The sequence below is a fragment of the Eptesicus fuscus genome, chromosome 24 (genome assembly GCF_027574615.1).
Source record: "Eptesicus fuscus isolate TK198812 chromosome 24, DD_ASM_mEF_20220401, whole genome shotgun sequence".
NCBI lineage: Eukaryota > Metazoa > Chordata > Mammalia > Chiroptera > Vespertilionidae > Eptesicus > Eptesicus fuscus.
In genome coordinates, this window is record NC_072496.1 from 5,561,465 (window position 1) to 5,577,020 (window position 15,556).

Sequence of the window (15,556 nt, forward strand, 5' to 3'; positions counted from 1 at the left end):
TAATTTAGGTTTAGTCTGCGAGAGGTACATGCTTCTGTTATACCTGTGGTTGTACAAAGATAAAAATGTTTTTGAAATTCAGCATCAAACGCAGCAACTGCTACATGGTGTGTGCGGGCGAGAGCATGAGCCCCGGGCAGGTCCGCAACAACAACGGGCTGGAGATCGGCTGCGTGGTGGACGCCGCCAGCGGGCTGCTCACCTTCACGGCCAACGGCAAGGAGCTGAGCACCTACTACCAGGTACCGTCTGTGGGCGCTGCTTCTCCGCAGGGAGGTGTTGTTAACCGTTAGAGGAAAGCACACTCTGTAAGATGGGAACACAAATGAGAAAAAAAAGGAAAACAGGCCCTGGCCAGTGTGGGTCAGTGGTTACAGCATCTGCGCGCGCACCTAACGGTCTTGTGTCCGATTCCCAGGCAAGGGCATGCATCTGGGTTGCAGGTTCTATTCCAGGTCCAGGCCAGGGCGCGTGCGGGAGGCAAATTACAGATGTATCCCTCTCACATTGATGCTTCTCTCTCCCCACCTCCCTTCCACTCTATCTAAAAATCAATGGGAAAAAGTATCCTTGGGTGAGGATTAACAACAAGAAAAAAGGAAATGAAAACAGAACTGAATGAATTATGTATTTTTACTTCTGCTTGAATAATAGCTGTGCCTTACGCCCTTCAGAGCAAAGAGTACATTTCTCCTTAAATGTTCACGTAGCAAAGAAATGAAATGCTCCAAGTAATTGTTGAAAGACGATTTCCATGTGGGAGAAAGGAAAGTCTCTGGTTCGCTTTTGTGGAGTGTTCCCTAGTTGTTGTGAAGAAAATACGTGTTCTTTCTGTTTCTTCCTCTGCTAATATCGTTCAATTCGTTGGTTTTAAGGTGGAGCCAAGCACCAAATTATTCCCTGCAGTTTTTGCACAAGCTACAAGTCCCAATGTCTTCCAGTTTGAGTTGGGAAGAATAAAGGTAAGAAAGACTCATTCTTGGTATTACATTTGGATTGTGTTCTGTTAGGGAATAATATGTACTTCTTAAATTAGTACTGCTATTAATCCTATAAATAAAATTTTAAAATATATTTTTTATTGATTTCAGAGAGGAAGGGAGAGGGAGAGAGAGAGAAACATCAGTGTGAGTGAGGGTGTGGGTTACGGACAAGGGGGTGACAGGACAGACGGGGAGAGAGCCACGTGGATGCGACCTGTGTCAAGGCGTGTGGCACTGAGAGCAGCTTGGAGAGCAAGCCTGGAGGATGTGGGGGTGTTTCCTCGCACCTGCCTTCTCCCAGGCCAGCGAGGGTGTGGCAGAGCCACGGGCCTACCCTGCGCCTGCCCTGAAGGACCGGGCCTTTTCCTTCCCAACATTGTCTCCTTCCAGGAGCGTCAGCCCCATTTCTGCGATTTCTTGTATGACTTCGGTGGCCACGCAGCGGGTCTCTCTTCTGCTGTCTGTCCCCCGGGAGGACCATATAAACGGTTCTTCTGCTTCGTCCCCCAGAACGTGATGCCTCTCTCGGCGGGACTCTTCAAGAGCGAGCACAGGAACCCCGTGCCTCAGTGTCCCCCGCGTCTCCACGTGCAGTTCCTGTCCCACGTCCTGTGGAGCCGGATGCCCAACCAGTTTCTGAAGGTGGACGTGTCACGGGTCAGCGAGCGCCAGGGCTGGCTGGTGCAGTGCGTGGACCCCCTGCAGTTCATGTCCCTGCACATCCCCGAGGAGAACAGGTCTGCGCGCCCTGCACCCCCCCCCCCCCCCCCGCTGGGCCCCTCCAACTGACCACTGCCCCGGGCTCCAGGTGGCACTGGGGACTCAAACTGAGTGGCTCGTCTAAAAGAAGTATGGGCTTTTAAAACGGATTCTATTGTCAAAGGAAAGACTTTGGGCATATCCTGGCCTGATTTTTGAGGTTTTGAAAGGTCATGATAGGTGACCTGAATGAGGAGCCTGTGTAAACTCAGTTTCCCAGCAGAAACGCTCCTCACGGAAAATGTCACTATAGTGTGTGTTTCCCGAGCGGCGCAGGCCTGGTGGCGTGTGTGTGGGTCTGGGAGGGAGGTTGGTTAGAAGGGAGGTTACGTCCCGGGAATCAGCCTGTTAGCTCCTCTCCCTGGCCAGGCGGCAGCGCTCACAGGTCAGAGACAAGGCGCAGCCTCCGGAATCAAAGGCACCGTTTCCTGGGTTCCAGAAACCAGCCAGCCCAGTAGGGAAGGGGACTTGGGGTTCCCAGGGAGTGCTCATGTTCTGAAAGGAGGGGCCCCCAGGTTCAGACCGAGACCCGTCTAAGGTGCCCCGAACTTCGGGGGTATGGACGAGGAAGAGGGGGCAAGCACAAGAGGGTGAACATTTTCAACATAAAATCCTTTATGGAAAAATCCTGTAAAACACCTCGAACGGACTTGTTCTGCATGTCGTGGAGGAAGCGCGCGGGTTGCATGAGCTTTTGTGTCCTCCCGCAGGTCCGTGGACATCCTGGAGCTGACGGAGCAGGAGGAGCTGCTGCGCTTCCACTCGCACACGCTGCGGCTCTACTCGGCCGTGTGCGCGCTGGGCAACCACCGCGTGGCCCACGCGCTCTGCAGCCACGTGGACGAGGCGCAGCTGCTGTACGCCATCGAGAGCAAGTACATGCCCGGCCTGCTGCGCGCTGGCTACTACGACCTGCTCATCGACATCCACCTGAGCGCCTACGCCACCGCGCGGCTCATGATGAACAACGAGTTCATCGTGCCCATGACCGAGGAGACCAAGAGCATCACGCTCTTCCCAGACAAGCACAAGGAGCACGGGCTGCCGGGCATCGGCCTCAGCACCTCGCTGCGGCCACGCATGCGCTTCTCCTCGCCTAGCTTTGTGTGCCTCAACCACGACTGCTACCAGTACAGCCCCGAGTTCCCGCTGGACACACTCAAGACCAAGACCATGCAGATGCTGACGGAGGTGGTGCAGGAGGGCGGGCTGCGCGCGAGGGACCCGGTAGGGGGCACCACCGAGTTCCTCTTCGTGCCGCTCATCAAGCTCTTCTACACGCTGCTCACCATGGGTGTCTTCCAAGGGGAGGACCTGAAGCACATCCTGCAACTGATTGAGCCCCGGGTGTTCAAGGAGGCCTTCCCGGAGGAGGAGCACCCGGCACCACCCAAGGAGCCCCACACCGAAGATGGCAGGCCCGAGGGCGTCCGTGGGGATGCGGCAGAGGGGCTGCTGCAGATGAAACTGCCTGAGCCCGTGAAGCTCCAGGTGAGGGGGTGAGTGGGGGGCTGCGGGGCAGCAGGGGAGAAGGGGTGGGGAGCTCAGGATTGCACATGACCAAGGCACTGAAACTGGCCTGTGGGGGTTCCTGTACTGCATTGATGTCTAGAAAATCAATATCCAGTTGTGTTTGGGACCCATCAATCTAACTTTCTTACATTTGGATTGAATTTAATGAATTTTCCAATTGAGTCAATTGACAATAGTTAATAAAAGACAAATTTAGTATATGTGTCAAGGTGATTTCCTTGGCTGAGTATACGTCAGTTTACCATGCGTGTCTGCAACTCTGGCCTGTTTGTGTGTGTATGTATATGTGTATACATGTACTTGTGTGTATGTGTAGATTTGAATGTATAGATGTATGTATGTGTCTATATGTGTATTTGTGTGTACAGTTGTGTGTATGTTGTGTGTGCATGCGTATAGTTGTGTTCACGCATATATGTATATTTATGTGTGTACACTTTATGTTTATATGTATATTTGTGTGTATGTATGTATATGTACTTTTATCTGTGTGTAGGTGTGTATACATATATTTGTGTGTGTATAGTTGTGTGTGTCTACGTGAGTTTAGTTGTGTGTGTATATTTGTGTGCGTGTCTATGTGTATACATGTGTATTTCTGTGTGTACAGTTGTGTGTGTGTGTGTGTTATATGTGTGAAAGCGTACGAGATGGGCTTCTGTCTGCCAGCCCTTCTCCCTCGGGCTCCTTAGCCGTTGCCTGTGTCTCTCCTCTTGTTTCTGCACCTGCACGTCACACGTTTTGTTGGATGCCTGCACTCCAGGCGATGTGCAGCCTTCCCTACCCGCCGGCTCGCCCACCGGCCTCGGCGCTGTCCCACAGGGGATGTCACTTCCTGCACGTTGCTAAGGAGCCGAAGGCGTGGCCTGTCTTTGTGCACAGGTGTCTGAGGCCCTTTCTTAGCCTCTGGTCTGTGAGGTCCCGTGGGTGTGGGCACCGATGGTGCACTGTCTCCCTCTCCGTCTGCGGAGCCGGGCACAGTGCCGGGTGAAGGAGCAGGAGGCCCACCCGCCAGAAGCGCCGCCCCTGGGGAAATACACACTTAGTGATGCATCTCTTTTCATGTATCTCATTGCTAATTCCATTATGGTCTGGGAGAACAGAGTGGATTAGTGGAATACAGAAACTTCAACGGGATTGCCGTGAGAAAGGCGCGGGGAGGCCCCTGTAAGCTGAGGTCAGACACGAGTGTGTGTAGGCAGGAGCGGGAGAGGGTCCCGGGAGCTTTGACAGGACACTGGCCCCGCAGGCTCTGAAGCAGGAGAGGCGGTGCGGCTGCAGCTGAAGGAGCTGAGCAGAGGGTGAGGCAGGCAGAGGGCAGCTCTCACAGAATGGAGCTGATCGCTAAAACCAGCCACATGATGGATTTTGAATTTTATTCTAAGTTCAATTAAAACCGTGAAGGATTTTAGCAGGAAACTTTTATCCTAAAATCACAGTGTAGCTGTTGTGAGTAAAACAGATGAGAGGGGAAGACAGGGTGGTCCAGGGCAGACTGAGGCAGGAGGCTGTCACGTGGGCCCAGACCCCAGGGGATGGTGCTTACATGAGGGTGGGCGAAGGGGGCGGAGGGAGGGGGGCGGACAGTAGGGCCGCTTCAGAGCAGCATCGACAGACATACTCCTGTGGATAGTGACCCACAGTGCCTCGTATTGAATCACAGTTGGTGTTAGTGTAGTTAAGTGTTTCCTAAGCTTGGGCAGAATGTTCCCTGGTAAGCATATTTTGAAAGACTTACTGTACACTTAGAAATCCTTTTGGATTCCTGCGGGAGAATACCCAGTTAGTGAATGTGCTGAAAAACCACCTAAGTTACATGCGGAGTCTGGAGGTAGACAGTCTGGGATTCTGTTTCGCTCCTGGGACCTCCTTCGCAGAAGCAGGATTCTGTGCGTAAAGGCGGAGAGTGGGCAGCTGGGCATCTCTGCCACTGACTTTTATTTGCTGTTCCAGAACTCTATAAAGATTCCTGACTTACACTTGGTGTCTCTGTCATTGTCTTCTTAGATGTGCCTGCTCCTCCAGTACCTCTGCGACTGCCAGGTCCGGCACCGCATCGAAGCCATCGTGGCCTTTTCAGATGACTTTGTCGCTAGGCTCCAGGACAACCAGCGCTTCCGCTATAACGAAGTCATGCAGGCCCTGAACATGTCGGCCGCACTCACAGCCCGGAAGACGAAGGAGTTCAGGTCGCCCCCACAAGAACAGGTACAAGAGGGAGCCGGAAACCCTCCCTGTTTGCTCCGTTAGCTCACTCGGGGTCCAGGCCCTGCAAAGGGACCAGGGCATTTCCCTGTTCTCTTTACACCAGCCAAGTTGCGGTAGTCAGTAGTCTTAGCTTCACCAAGCAGCCTACTGGTTTGGCTCAGTGGGTAGAGCGTCGGCCTGTGGACTGAAGGGTCCCGGGTTCGATTCCAGTCAAGGGCATGTACCTTGGTTGCGGGCACATCCCCGGTGGGGGTTGTGCAGGAGGCGGCTGATCAATGTTTCTCTCTCATCGATGTTTCTAACTCTCTATCCCTTTCCCTTCCTCTCTTTAAAAAATCAATAAAATATACATTTAAAGAAAAAGTTTAAACAAATAAGAGGCTTATTAAAAGGGATCAGGTGTGCATGGCCTCTTTGAGGAGGTCAGTTTGCCAGATCCTGATGTCCTACAAATGGGAACAACACTTAAATACACGAACACCATGGGAACTTGTCCTCATGGCTGACGGGTTCCGTCCCAGCTGCAGGAACCCTCCACTCCTGGGACACAATGCTAGACATTTTTAAAATTTTATTTATTTGTTTACTTTTCGTTTACTGTTAACATATTATTTTTTAATTTATTTGAGAGAGAGAGAAGCATTGATTTGTTTCATTGTTAGTATTGATACATTCATCTGTTGGGCAGCATTTTACGAATACTCCAAAACAGGTTTTGAACAGCTTTGGTTTTATGATCTTTGCTGTGTTGTTCCTCAATCCACTTTTCTCTCATTCTCGTTCTTCCTCTTCCTTGTTCCAAACTTTCAGATCAACATGCTCCTCAATTTTAAGGATGACAAAAACGAGTGTCCATGTCCAGAGGAAATTCGAGACCAACTCTTAGATTTTCATGAAGATCTGATGGCACATTGTGGTAAGGTCTTCGTGACCTACAGCTCTTGTTAAATGCACATGCACTGCTTCAAAGGCCGCTCTTATGTAACAGGCTCACTGCTACATGAGCTGCTCTGTATGGAACAGGTTCACAAATACGCATGATGCCGGCTAGGGTTTATCCACGAAAACTTACTACGATAAAATGGTTAACGGACCCTCTGTGGGAAGTCAGGAGGGTAGAGATCAGACAGGCTGTCAGATGAAGCAGAAGATGACTGAAATTCCCGCTCCTTTCTCTTTCCCTGGTGACAGGGAACAAGGGGGTGAGGGGGCGTGGTTTGTAACCAGGTGCTTTGGGCAGAGAGCTGAGTGTTAGGTTGATTGAGTCTAATGAAATTTACTCACAACTAGTTGTATTTAAACTGACTGCGTGGCCACGTTTTAGGCCAATGAAATTCAGCATACATCTCATGAAATTAATTAATGCCTAAGTGAATTCTTCATTGAATTATATGTTAGCAGCCAAATCTGTGAAGGGAACCCTCCCCCTTCATTCTAAGATCTTGCACGATGGGATCGATTCCATGCTGCGGGCGTGTGTGTCCTCTGTCTCCGTGCAGTGGTGCGGGTGCAGGCGGCTCCTGTGAAAGACAGTGACCCGGCAGCCAGTTCCTAGGTGATCTGCACGGCCCCAGGGGCATTATTTTTATTTTATTTTAATAAGGAGCATAAAGGCACTGCCTTGTGTATTAAGTCAGCTTATGAATGAACCACTGAATGGCTGCCATCAGGTTATACCATGTATATGCCGTGTATATAGTATGAAGAAGGGGACACTCTGCAATGGTAGAATTATTGCTTCAGACATAAAGCATCCATGCTTTAGGTACCTCCTTAGGCCTGTCCTCCCTGAGTCTCAACTTGTTAAAATACCACTGACATTTATGGAGGCACGTGAGGAGGAAAGTGGGAGGTTTTCGGCCGGCAGAACTGCAGGTCCAGGCAGAAGGCGCCTGAAGTCAGAGCGGCCCGTGTCGGCGGGAGGAGCAGACTGGGTCTTGTCTCCTGAGAGAGACTTGGTTCTCTGTTCGGGCTTATATTCTGTGCTGGCTGCCGAGGGCCAGGAGCCACAGGAGCAGGGGGACAAGCAGGGAGGAAGAGACGCCACACTCGAAGGTTGCCGTGAGCGCTCCTGGGCAGGCTTGCTCGGTGTCGAGTGTCCGACGCTGTGAATGGAAGAGGTTGCAAAGCCTGAGAATTACTTTTCTGAAATGTACTTTTAAAACGGGTTTTTCTTTTCTTCTTTCTCTTCCCTCTTTTCCTACTAGGAATTGAGCTGGATGACGATGGGTCTCTGGATGGACACAGTGACCTAACAATTAGAGGGCGCCTGCTGTCCCTGGTGGAGAAGGTGACGTCCCTGAAGAAGAAACAAGCTGACAAGCCAGCGGAGAGCGCCGCCGACAAGTCCTGTGAGCAGGGGAGAGGCAAAGGGGCCCGCTGCTGACACTGACCCATCCTCCAGCCAGGTCCCGCTAGAGAGCCAGGGAGAGAATGGAGCTTGCAACTTCCAAGAATCAGGTCCTTGAGTCGATGCCTGCAGCCGCCAGAGGTGCTCGGCAGCATCAGACAATAGATACTTGTAGAAGCAGATGGAGAGAAAGCGCTTTATGAGGGGGATGGGCTTGGGAGCACTAAGGTTTAGGTGTTTGATTGGAGACTAAAGAGAAAGCAAAAGGGAGTAACTTAGCCTTCCGATCTAAATACCATGCAGTCGATTTTCAAATATTCTTACACCAAGTTAAACCTTTCCTTAAGGTTTAAGTAGGTAGTGTCTGTAACTCTATTTTGATTCTGCAGAGTAAGCTGCTACTCCTGAATCAAGTCGGCACAGGGCAGTGGGTCTCAGACACACACTCGTCACCTCACTCCTAAGGCGCCATGCTCAGATGCAGAGCCAGTTTATCAACAGCTTTTAGTGGAAGAAAAAATAAACTCATGAAATTGTGGATCTTTTCACGAATAGTGGAAACTACTTATTTATACAGTTACTTCTAAATTTATTCTTTAGAGTTATAACCAGGTCTTCTTCAGAGCTCAGCGTTTCTCATAATCACTCTTTTTATTATTATTATCAAGTTTATGATTTTGAGCTTTTAAAATGGCAGCATGGCCTGCACCCAGACTTCTGTATAGTCCGGAAAAGGCACTTTGACTTCTCTTTTTCCCTGTGTTACTTCTCCCGGACCACACTCCCAGAGGGCTCTGAGGAGAAAGAACAGGTCTGCGCTGGTGTGGTCATGGATGCTCGGGTGAGGGTTATGCTGTGGGGGAAATGCAAATCCCCAACATGCTGGCAGCTATTTATAAAGACTGTTTAGCAAAATGATCTTCTGTGTAATGGGATTTGACTATACGTATATAGTCAAAGTTCCACAAATATAATTTCTTGTTAAATAAACCACACTTTTGGATATTTCCCTTTTCTGACCACCAAAATAATGTATCATTTTGCAGATGAAACCCTATCATTTCTAGGGGAGGCTTCTGACTCAACTGAAAATAAATAAAGAAATAGATAAATAAATAAATAAAATGACAACATAGTTTTGAGATATGTGGAAACATATTGGTATTTTATCTGCATTTTGTAATTGGTTAAAATTGGTAGTTTTTGTTTTTCCTTAAATCTATTTTCTTAAACAGATTAAAGCAGGTTAAACAGCTTAAAAAAATCAGCCAGTGTATTGAAGATAGGTATTAAGTATTTCACTGTGTGTGAATTGGTCACATCAACCCTAAATATTCCTAAATATTCTGGAATATTAGCTTTGATAATTGTAGTGTTTAATTTATGAGGTGTGGAAGTTTTATTGTTTTTATTTTCATTTTACTTTTTAATCTCATCTGAGGATATGTCTTTATTAATGTTACAGAGAGAGGAAGGGAGAGGAAGGGAAAGAGAGAGAGAGAAACATTGATTGGTTGCCTCCAGTATGCACCTTGACTGGGGATCAAACCCCAACCTGGGTATGTGCCCTGAGCAGGAATTGAACTTGCAGCCCTTCTGTACCCGTGACAATGCTCCAACCCACCGAGCAACACCGGCCAGGGCAAGTTCTATTGTTTTTAAGAGTAGTACATTGCACATTACACAGCGAGCAATTTTCTATGTGTGGAATGACTTTTCACTTTAATAGTTTCACAATCAAACCCCTTTGAAGACATTTTAAGTTACTATCTGAATTTAAGTATAAATGTAACAACATGATGTCACTGCTGCAATGACTCAATGAGGAGACAGTTGGGGAAACATCTAGCTCCTTGAATGCCCATGATTGACTTCCATAAGGACATGTGATGTCAGGTTTTCTGGGAAGAAGATAATGGAACAAAGAAAATAGAAGTAAAAGTAATAGGACAACTCGTATTAATTGTTGCATGGATTGCCAACAGTGATTTTGAAAAAGTGGCTGCAATTTTGAAACAACTAAAATCCTTTCATTATAGGAGTAGTCCTTAAAGAAAAGTTTGTCAGTTTGTGTATTTCCATTCTTGCATGTCCTATAACTCATCTTTATTGTATATTGTATGTATATATATATATACACACACACACATATACACTGAGTGGACAGATTATTATGATCTCTGAAAGTATAATAATCTGGCCACTCAGTGTATATCCTATATAATAAAAGGCTAATATGCAAATTGTCTCCTCGACCAGGAGTTCGACCAGCAGTCAGGCCGGCCAACCACCCATGTCCCCTCCCCTTGGCCAGGCTGGCCGGACCCCACCCATGCACGAATTCATGCACCAGGCCTCTAATATATATACTGAGTGGCCAGATTATTATGCATTCACATATCATAATCTGGCCACTCAGTGTGTATTTAAGTGAAGTTTATTTTCTTCTAAAAATATCCCTAAGTATTCTGGTACAAATATAGATACGAGTTTGGGACTATGAAATATGCAGTTGAAATGCCAACTTTAATGTCTTCTCTTATTATTTTCTTTATGATCTCGCAGCCACTCTTCAGCAGCTGATCTCTGAGACGATGGTGCGGTGGGCTCAGGAGTCTGTCATCGAGGACCCCGAGCTGGTGAGGGCCATGTTCGTGCTGCTGCACCGGCAGTACGACGGCATCGGGGGTCTGGTCCAGGCCCTGCCCAAGACCTACACCATCAGCGCTGTCTCCGTGGAGGACACCATCAACCTGCTGGCCTCCCTCGGCCAGATCCGCTCTCTGCTGAGTGTGAGGATGGGCAGAGAAGAGGAGAAGCTCATGATTCGGGGATTAGGGTACGTTGAATCATTATAGCCTTTTGTCTTATATGCGCTTTCTTTCTAATTGCTCATCCCAATACTAGAACAGTAGGTGCATTAATAAAAATACACTCTTTAGATTGCATGATCATTAAGTTAGATTGTTTTGTTTTTAGAGATTATGTTTTAAAGCTAAATAGGAAGGTTGCTCAATAATGAAACATGTCTAGTTCTACAACTAGATGTAAAGATGGCTGATACACAGCAAATACCTTTGTTTTTTAATTAATTACTCAGAAATGTATAATCATATATAAAAACACAGGTTAATAAAAACACACTAAAATCCATGAGGAGATAAACACTCCCCAGTGGAAAACAATAAGAATGTTTGTCTGTATCTACTGGGCCTTGAGAGAAGAATGGGGAACTGCAAATTCAGCATCATAACTTATAATTCATGTAGATTTGGGATTTAACCTTTGCACTGTATGCATAGTTTAAGGACCCCCCAAGCTGAGAAATTAATGTAAAAATTGGCCTGGTGGTATGCTTTCTCAGCTCAAGTTCCTCTGAAATTTTGCAGGAAAAAACCTAAATAGTATAAAAAATTAGCCCAAAATAAAAAACTGCAAACATATAGGAAACAGTTCACCATAAATAAGGGTCTGCAGTTACAATGAACCATGAAGTTAGAACATCTCCCCTAAGAACTTCAGATAATAGGATGTTGGAAAGAGAACATAAAATCACTGTATGCAAAGGAATAAAGTCTCTAAAAACAAGACATGCAAAAAGTCCAGGATGGTTTGAGAAAGATACAAATAAACTTCTAGAAATGAAAAATATGAGAATTGATATAAAAAAAACCACAGGTAATTAAATTACAGGTAAGATATAGCTGAAGAGAAAATTAATGAATTAGATCATAGAGCTGAGGAAATTACTCAGCAGTGCGGCACTGAGAGATAGAAGGTACAAAAGAGAAGTTGTGAAACCTAAGGGATAGTGAGAGGAGGTCCAGCATGTGCAGAATAAGGTTGCTAGGAGACACAATGGAGGGACTAAAGAATGGATTGAAGAGCTATTGGCTTGAGTTTTTCAGAGTGGATGAAAGATGGGAATTCACAGATTCATAAAGCACCAAGAGTTCCACATCGACAGCTGGAGAGGCTAATAAAAGGATAATATGCTAATTAGACTGGGAGACCTTCTGGACATCCTTCCGGACAAAGCCATGGTGGCAGGGCTGAGGCAGAGGTGATTAGGGGCAATCAGGCCAGGAGGGGAGGGCAGTTGGAAGTGATCAGGCTGGCAGGGGGGCAGTTGGGGGCGAGCAGGCTGGTGGGGGGTGGGCAGTGGGGGCGATCAGGCCGGCAGGGGGGCATCGGGCCTAAACAGACAATTGGACATCCCCCGAGGGTGTCCCAGATTGGAGAGGGTGCAGGCCAGGCTGAGGGACACCGCTCTCCCCCCCACCCACCCGCATGAATTTCATGCACTGGGACACTAGAATAAAGCAGAGGAAAGCCAGAACACTTGCAAAGGAACGATACTTAGAATTCTCAATGGCAGGACTGGAAAACGTGACTCAGTGTGGGGTTGCTACCAGTGGAGGATCCCACACAATGAGCTCATGCTTTGTGTGGTTTTGGAGAAAATTTACATCCATATTCAAGAGTGAGAGAAAAACATACTTCAGAGTTTTTACTCACAGCCCCTCACTGGAAGGCCTTCCAAAGGCTGTACATTTGATAAAGGAACACAGAATTCAGAAAGAAGGAATGGGAGGCAATGTGTTTTAGTGAGTATGTTGTTGGTGTGTTCCTGCATAAGTCTAAGCAATCAGTAATTTGCATTAACTTGGAGATATGAAAATAAGAGGGAACTAACATACCAGAGAAAAAGGAAATCTTAAATTAATCTATTTGCTGTTTACAAGAAAAATACTTTAACATAAGGATGTAGGAATCTGGAATGTATAATGTGAAAAAGTGATGTAGGGCATAAATATTTAGCAAACAAAAAAAAAGCTAATCTAGCTATATAAATATCAGATAAAAAATGAGATAATGAAGATGACTATTGACATGGATCAAATAGAATGCAAAAATAATAAAGTATTAAAGAAACCTAAAGCAGATATACTTATAGATCAATAATTTATATAGGAATTTTTGTATAAATGTTGAAACTGATTCATTTCTATATAAAAGAAGGTTGAACACATTTGGATATACATTAAATTAGGATGATAAGTGTCCAAAACTGTATTTCATATTAGTGAATATTTATATACTTAGTACATTTCTTGTAATTGAAAAGAATGGACAACTTGTTTTACTATTTTTGGTAGGCTACCAATATTTTTGAGGAAAACTCAATTGCATTTATTAACTTTTGTGGCTTAACTATGATTGCTCTTACTTTTCTGTACATGCCAGTATTTCCAAAAGGTTGATCGGATTTAAGATAAATTTTTATTGAGATTTTGCTCTGACCTGTGTTCCTTTGCAGGGACATTATGAATAACAAAGTGTTTTACCAGCACCCTAATCTCATGAGGGCACTGGGGATGCACGAGACAGTGATGGAGGTCATGGTGAACGTCCTTGGCGGTGGGGAGTCCAAGGTAAGGAAAACCTTCGAATCTTGGCGCGGTGTTTATTGCGCCTCCTTGAGTACATGCATTTCTTAAACCTTCTCCGGAGGACTGTTTTAAAAGACACCTTTTGGAAAAAAACACACAACCTTACCGATTGAGAGTTGAATGTACTACTAGTGTTTTTTTCCTTTAATATCTATAACAGTTTTTATCCTATGCTGAGTGATTTGCTATATCCTTAATTATTGTCATTTAAGGGATGTTTAGAAACTTCAAAAGTTAACACTGTACTATTTATTTAAAATTTAGAACTATAAGTCAGTTTCTTCACGTTACACGTCCACAGCACACACATGTCCTTGAGATCCAGCCATTCCCCTTGGCATCCGGGGGCTGCACTAAGTTCCCGGTCCAGACCAAGACTTGAGGAGGATGCTCTGGAGTATTTGTTGTAAGACTCTAAAGTGAATTGTTAAGGGATTAAAATTTAAAATAAAGTTCTTTAGAACCAAATGAACAGAGTAATATATCAAATAACTTCAGATAAATCGGTATAATTTCATAATGTCTGATTTCCAAAACATATTTCAATAATTTTTGAAATTTCACTATGTGTTTTTCAAAATATGGACATGAGTCTATAATTTTCCTGTCCAGCCACCATTTAGACAGACTTACAAAGATATTTATAAAATGCTGTGTTGAAGAAGGACCCCAGGCATCACTGAGCATCCTAGAACAGGTTTGGCTCTCAGAGGACCTGTGTCTGACGGGGTCCAGCTTCCGGTCAGGGTGGTCCTCATAGCGGAGGAGTGCTGTGCAGTCAGGAGACTGAATACCTGGAATTTTAATGGTAACCGCAGTGGCAGCACTGATGATCAGAATTTATGGTTCCAAATATTACAGGGGTGTTCTTCACACACTGTCTTGTTTACATCCCCTTTCTTGCCTAAAGTGAGCGGTATTATCCTAATTCCAGGTTTACATAACCAAATCGGTAAGATTGCAGCTTTCCAAGGGAGCACAGCTGCTAGTGGTCAGGAGTCACACCGAGTCTGTCGGATTCCTAACCCGGGCTCATGCCTCCTTCGGTTTGGGCTGTAGATTAATTCCAAATCAAGCCACTGATGGTGATGAGGTTTTGACATTAGCACCAGGCTTGCTTTTCTGGGGCTCAGGGACAGGTGGGTCAGAGTCTGGAAGTGGGAAGGTCTTCGGGCCAAGGCTCTGCAGACATGGGCACATATGGGTTAATAGTGTGACTCAATTTTATAAAGATAATTTGCTTTCACAGCTAATTAAATGCTCTTTACGCAGGAGATCACTTTTCCCAAGATGGTAGCCAACTGTTGCCGTTTCCTCTGTTACTTCTGTCGGATCAGCCGGCAGAACCAGAAAGCTATGTTTGACCATCTCAGCTATTTATTGGAAAACAGCAGTGTTGGTCTAGGTAAGGAAGGGTTTGACTTTTATTCAATTTTTGTGATAAAATAATACCCATATTTCAATGTAATGTCAGTTAACTTAGAGGAGTGCAATATGTGTTGCACTTCAAAATTCAATTTTAAGTAAAAGTGTGTTTTACACGGAATTCGTAGTTGCAGCCCAATCCAGGTTTTGTTTCACCTTCCTTTGGATTAACAGCTTCGCCAGCGATGAGAGGTTCGACGCCCCTGGATGTGGCGGCAGCCTCGGTGATGGACAACAACGAGCTGGCCTTAGCTCTGCGCGAGCCGGACCTGGAGAAGGTAGGAGGTCCCACAGGCACCAGCCCCTGCGGGGGAATTCTGCTTCCGGGGGTCTGAGGTCTGATTAGTCTCTAGATCTAATGTACTGACACTAATACCCACACAGCAGCTGGCACACTGTGGTCTGGATCAAAGAGAGAATCTTAAAAGCAGAGAGAAAAGCAGTTAGTTACCTACCAGGGAGCACCCATATGACTGTCAGCTGATTTCTCAACAGAAACTATGCAGGGCAGAAGGGAGTGGCAAGAAATATTCAAAGTGATGAATAGCAAGGACCTACAACCAAGAATACTCTACCCAGCAAAGCTATCATTCAGAATTGAAGGTCAGATAAAGAACTTCACAGATAAGATAAAGCTAAAGGAGCTTATCACCACCAAACCAGTATCACATGAAATGTTGAAGGGTATTCTTTAAGAAGAGGAAGGAGGAGAAGAAAAAAGATCATAAATATGAATAATAAAATGGCAGTAAATACACATCTATCAACAATTGAATCTAAAAATGAAAATAAATGAACAAGGAATCTAATGAACAAAATAAACTGATGAATAAAATAGAACCAGA

The 15,556-nt window shown here is 45.8% G+C and overlaps 1 protein-coding gene across 1 annotated transcript in view; it reads left to right on the top strand.

Annotated features, from left to right (window-relative positions):
* Nucleotides 1–15,556, top strand: part of RYR2 (ryanodine receptor 2) — a 198,038-nt gene that overhangs the window by 91,688 nt on the left and 90,794 nt on the right. The window contains exons 35-45 of the mRNA XM_054713161.1: nucleotides 83–242; nucleotides 876–962; nucleotides 1,494–1,720; nucleotides 2,453–3,233; nucleotides 5,283–5,483; nucleotides 6,294–6,399; nucleotides 7,691–7,834; nucleotides 10,399–10,672; nucleotides 13,154–13,268; nucleotides 14,559–14,691; nucleotides 14,886–14,989. Coding sequence (XP_054569136.1) covers nucleotides 83–242; nucleotides 876–962; nucleotides 1,494–1,720; nucleotides 2,453–3,233; nucleotides 5,283–5,483; nucleotides 6,294–6,399; nucleotides 7,691–7,834; nucleotides 10,399–10,672; nucleotides 13,154–13,268; nucleotides 14,559–14,691; nucleotides 14,886–14,989 — 2,332 coding nt within the window. The remainder of the gene's footprint in view (nucleotides 1–82; nucleotides 243–875; nucleotides 963–1,493; nucleotides 1,721–2,452; nucleotides 3,234–5,282; nucleotides 5,484–6,293; nucleotides 6,400–7,690; nucleotides 7,835–10,398; nucleotides 10,673–13,153; nucleotides 13,269–14,558; nucleotides 14,692–14,885; nucleotides 14,990–15,556) is intronic.